Source organism: Cicer arietinum, chromosome 1 (assembly GCF_000331145.2).
Source record: "Cicer arietinum cultivar CDC Frontier isolate Library 1 chromosome 1, Cicar.CDCFrontier_v2.0, whole genome shotgun sequence".
Classification (NCBI taxonomy): Eukaryota; Viridiplantae; Streptophyta; class Magnoliopsida; order Fabales; family Fabaceae; genus Cicer; species Cicer arietinum.
Window position 1 is genome coordinate 46750700 of NC_021160.2, and position 5895 is coordinate 46756594.

The window sequence follows — 5895 nt, forward strand, 5'->3', positions numbered from 1 at the left end:
CACGACATATGAATCCCTCTCATTCCAATGTAATTTGATTTATTCATGTGTCTTTTTGTCTGGAAGCGTCCCATCTCATTCTAATGTAATTTGGTTCATTCATGTATCTTTTTTCCTAAAAGCGTCCCAAGAGCTACTGCGTATTGTACATGTCTTGTGCACTGGCGATCACTCCTCGTTTATTCATCCTTCAAACGTCACATGCTCGTAACAATCTGATTCCTCTGATCGATACTTTTATTCTCAATTTTTTCATATTTCTCACATTGAACATTAGTGAGTTTTTGTCTTACGTAGTAGTCGAACTCAAAACCTAGAGATTAAGTCAAAAATTCATTATTTTCGCCGACAATTGAGATAACATCAAAATATTAAAATTTAATATAGACTAAAAATTTATTTAATTTTTTTTTATTTTATGAAAGTTAAACTGCAAAAGCATCACATGGCTGCAATGCATCCCAACAAAATTTGCATGGAAGACGACCATGAGAACCATGAGAAGGGGAGCAAGTTCCTAATTTCCTTCGAGAAGTTTTCGTTAAAGTTGTTTTGAAAGAGGTGAAGCATGTGAACTCCATTAGTTTTTTTATTGTCATTGAGACTTTTGACCATTGAAGTAATTTGCAGACACGTCTAAGTACCGATGGTTGGAGCAGTTTCATATTCAAATGAACCGAAACTCCTTTGATTTTTCAAATTTATTTATCAAACAAAATAATTTACATAATTTAAATTCTCCTAAAAAATTAGTTGAAGTGTAATAAAGACCATTATTAGTTTGGTGCACTTTATTTTTCTATCTATTTATAGTTAAACGTTGTAATCATTCATTTGAGTCAATAATAAGAAGAAAGTACCAATTCTTTCTATTTTTATCCTTTTCAACGTTCATCCACATTTTCATTCTTTCAACAAGTCCCTCTGTTTCTTTGTTTTTAACTCTATCTCTGTTTCACCATTTGAAGGTCTCTAGCAAAAAGTCTTCCTGTTTTGCAAACAACACACCACCACTCACATACCATCTATTTGTTAAGAAAATGCTGAAAAAATAGATAAAAATATTGAAAATTACTTTTTTTAATTTTGAGAGTTGATTATGCAAGTTACAGATATTCAATTATAGTATCAAATAAAAATTCTAACAATAAAATTTTAAATAGACACCATTTTGAATGATATGTTACAGTATTGGAATGCATTTACCAAATTACAAAAGTTATGAACTAAAATGTAATTAATATTTATAATTTTAAAGACTAATTTATATATTCACTCAATTAAATTGTTATCACCTTGATGACAAATAATTTAGCGTCTATTTGGATTGGCGCGTGAAATGTCAATCTCACATTCTAAAGCCAAATTGTTTGCGGTTTTTACCTCTCACGCCTTTGTATATCTAATTTTTTATAAATAAAATCATTTAATAATTTTTAGTGGAGACGATCATTAAATTTTTAATAAGGAAAATAAAAGTATACAAACAAAAGTAAGAAAATTAAAACATTTTGTGAGGTCAACTACTCTCGTTTAGCATAACTTATATATCCCTATATAAATGGGGGCAGTTACCCTTATTTGTGAGGGTTTGTTGTAGTAATTTTTTAGGATATTTTAATAGTTACAATTTTTTTTTTAATTGACCATAAATTAATGATATTTTGTAGTGTCGGTTTTCACATATGTTATATTGCAGAAACTTAATAGTCAAACAAAGCATGTTGTAAACATCAAGAATAGAAGTAAACTTTTAATTATTTATCTTCATCATATTGATTTATAAAAAATATTATAAATATTTGGATTCATTGCTTTGATAATTTGTTAACAAGGAATCTAGATAGTCTTTAAACATTGACCCTAAAACACAAAAGGACAAATAACAAGTATCTATTGCAAACTGACTTATGGCTCTTCTTCAATCTAAAATCTTATAAACCTTAACCCTAAAACACAAAGGGACAAATAACAAGTATCTATTGCAAACTGATTTATGGCTCTTCTTCGATCTAAAATCTTTAAGCCTTAGGCAGTCTTCAAAATGGCATAAGAGACAATATATGGTGTGTTTGGAATATTATGGACCATAGCTTATATATAGAGTGATGATCAATTAATTTTTTTTTTTATTTTCAAATAAAGTATGAGTGGCATTCACTCATATTTAAACTCATATTAAGTATTTAAATAATTAATTAATTATCAAAATAAAAATTTAATAAGTCGTATTATTTAATTTGATCATTTATCAATTAAGACTCTTAAATAATAAACATCTAATATATTAACATCAAGATATTTGCACACATAATATTATTAAAATATAACTAAATAATAAAATATTCCAACATACAAATTTTAAAATGTATAAATTTATTTTAGATGAAGTATACTTTATAACAGTTTAGAATATTTTTTTATAGGAATTTTTTATAGACTATTTTATTATTCTCGGGGTAGCATATTTTTAGATTCACCCTTGCAAACTAAGGTAAACATTATGGTGTAAATGGGTCAAGTAAATCCAATTAATCCGAACTAAATCAATAATTACCCGTTATTTTTTATTTCAGATAAAAAATCAAACAAAAACAATGTTAATAGAATATCATTGGTTCAAATAATAGATTTTAATTTAAAAAATCAATAAAAATTGAATCAAATCAATATTGTTCATGTTATATATATATATAATTTTTAGATTATAAATTCACAACACTTAGTAAAGTGAAGGGAAATTTAGGCTCAATCACTCGATGCAACCCAAATTGTTTTATTGTGAAAATCTATTATCTATTTTATTTCATTTATTTTAGATTTGTATCATTCAAATCACTACAACAGTTTATTATGGATTTGAAGTTATAACTTATTCCAACTTTTGTTAGAAGAACAAATTAAGTTGACAGTTGCATATTTTATTTTCATGTGGATATATATTTCAGATTATAGGTGTGGCTGTACTAAAAAAAGTAGAATATTTATAGTTTTTTTCTTAAATTCAACCACCCAAACTAAAACAATTCTTACGAATTTCGGATTCCATTTTTGGTTGAAAATTAAATCAATTCAACCGGTTATATCCTATTAATTATCATAATATTGAACATCATAATATTCGAAGTTGGATTTAAGTGCCACGTCAACACTACCACATGCTAGTTTCATGCCACATTTAATTATTTGATACGTCATGGCCATGTGACAGTATCACCTAGCACAAATGAAAAGCAGAACAATAACATTTTTCAGGAACTAAAGAACAAGAAATAATACAACTACAGTGACAAAAATCAAGAAGAAAAAAAATAATTTTCTATAAACATAATACCCTATGTCGTAATAAATTATAATATGATATGTTATTTATTAGATGGTTTCTTTATGTTGATTTAATATTAACGTCATCTCATCGATGATTTATCTATAATTGTTTATAAATTATTACTTTAAAATTAAATATAAATAAAAATATATCTAAAGTTGATATGTTAGGATATGACTATTTAATTAAATACATTAATTTTTTAATAATTATTTTTATTTATATTTATTTTAATGAAAATAGAGAATTTTTGCTAATAATTATTTGTAAATTAGAATTCTTGTTATAAATTTGGCGATATAGAGACAAACTTGTCACTAATTATTTATAACGTAGAGTCTTGCTATAAAATTTTAAACAAGTTTATAAACAATTACTAACAAATATGTTCTATAGAGACAAACTTATCACTAATTATTTATAATTTAGAATTCTTATTAATTGTTCATAAACAAGTTTATAAATATTACTAATAAATATATTTATCAATCATTAGTCATATAACATCAATATTGAGTCAACTAAAAATACCATATTTTTAATCAATGTGTTATATCAGACGTTTTAAAACAAAAATTTTATAAGTGGACAATATAAACTAATATTTTGTAATTCTAGAAGTATATTTATAAATACACACAATTAAATGGTTAATTTGATTCACCGTTAGAATAATTTTTTTAAAGATTATCTTAGCTATCAAACCAACCGTTGCATTTACGATTGGAATTATTTAAGTTTAAGCATAATTTGTTTTCTAGAAAGATAACAGTCATTTTAATTTTTATGATTGAAATAATAATTTTAAATAATATTAAAATTCAATAATATTTATATATATGTCGAATTAAATCAATATTAATCGTATCACAAATTTTATTTGTAGAAAAAAAAATATATATAAACTATTACTTGTTAACAATATATGTTAATTTAAAAATATTAATCCACTAATCCAGCTTAGAAGTCAGCGAAAATGAAAAGAAAGTGTGAAAAGGACACTGAAGATACCCGAGAGAAGAAAAGTACAACATTTATAACAAGGCTAGTGAATCCAATGATTTGCAATCGATGTCTAACTCAAAAGACTTAGCAACACCTTCATTATAATTCATATCCAAACATGTATACAAGCAGCTAAGCAATTCCATCATGCAAGTCCAGCCTCCAATCCATTGAATGTATCATAAAGAGGCATATTCATTGTCTCCGGCAAATTAAATGCAAACATCCCACCTACTATCCCACAAACTGCAAACACCCCAAACGGCAACCAACCACCCAAAACCACCACAAATGGCGCCAATATCGCCCCCATTTGCGCCGCTTGTGTCGTACTCCCAAGCGCCACATTTCTCACCACCGTAGGAAATAGCTCTGCCGTGTAAATGAACAACAAGTTATAAGTCCCCGCCATCCCAAATATTCCCAAAACACCACACACCATTTTAATTACTTTCCACACCCCCATACCACCCATCATACTCCCCATCAAGCAAAAGAATCCACTAAACCACATTGTCCCAATTGTCAATGGCTTCCTCCCAAACCTATCCAACAACACCGCAGTTATCGTGAACGCTGGCATCTCTGCCACCGCATTTAGAAGCACGTTCATGTAAAGATTGGTTTCGAGGTTTGCCACATTTAAGCTTAGACCATAGTACACAACAGAGCCTAAGAAGTTAAGAGCTACCGCAAGAATTAACCTAATACGCGTAACTGGATAGCGTATAACATCCAAAATAGATCCAATTTGAGCATCCTTGTTTTCAACTATGGATGAGAATTCATGATCATTTGTTGCTTTTGATTTTGATACTTCTTCATCGATTGCAAGGTGAACACCTTCAGGAAGGTGTTTGCCATTGAAAGAAGCAATGGTGGACATGAGCATAGTGGCTTCCTTAACTCTACCTCGAACGAGGTACCATCTTGGAGACTCAGAAACGAATGGAAGGACTAGGGCTATGTACAAAAGGGAGGGGATGGAGGTGGCGATGTAGAGTAGACGCCATGTTTGGAAGGTATAGGCGATGCCAGAGAGAATTGCAATGCCGCCGGAGAAGAAGTAAAAGGTGGACATTCCTGATGTACCTCGCTTTGATGGGCCAATGGGCTCAGTGGCGAGAACGAAGGCGCAGAGGCCAACACCTCCGCTGCTGAAACCGGTGAGGAGGCGGAGGAAGACATAGATCCAATAGTTAGGGGAAAATGCTGTTAGGCAGCCAAATATGGCGTTTAGGGCGCAAACAACTGTTAGAGAACCTTTTCTTCCTAGAGATGAGTCAGAGAGGTGACCAAATACTCCAGCTCCTGAAATTTCATCAAAAGCATGTTTTGTTGTTGTTGTCATATGTATTATAATATTCAGCAAATGAAAAAAAGACTTGTAAATTTGTATGTCTAAGGATACTCAAGAGAAAAATAAATGAGACTTTCATGGAACAAGACTATAACATTAATAATTAGGTGTTTAGATCAATTTTTAGTCTAAATAAAATTTTACTATTTATTTTAATCTTTTAAAATTTTTCATTTGTATATCTTTTGAATCTTAGAATAAC

At 29.2% G+C, this 5895-nt stretch overlaps 1 protein-coding gene across 1 annotated transcript in view; it reads right to left on the reverse strand.

The window, feature by feature from the left end:
* Positions 1 to 4345: 4345 nt before the first annotated feature.
* The window catches only part of LOC101492466 (organic cation/carnitine transporter 4), a 6852-nt gene continuing 5302 nt past the window's right edge, over positions 4346 to 5895 (reverse strand). The window contains exon 2 of the mRNA XM_004487575.4: positions 4346 to 5644. Within this exon, the coding sequence (XP_004487632.1) occupies positions 4479 to 5644 (1166 nt within the window). The 3' untranslated portion in view covers positions 4346 to 4478. The remainder of the gene's footprint in view (positions 5645 to 5895) is intronic.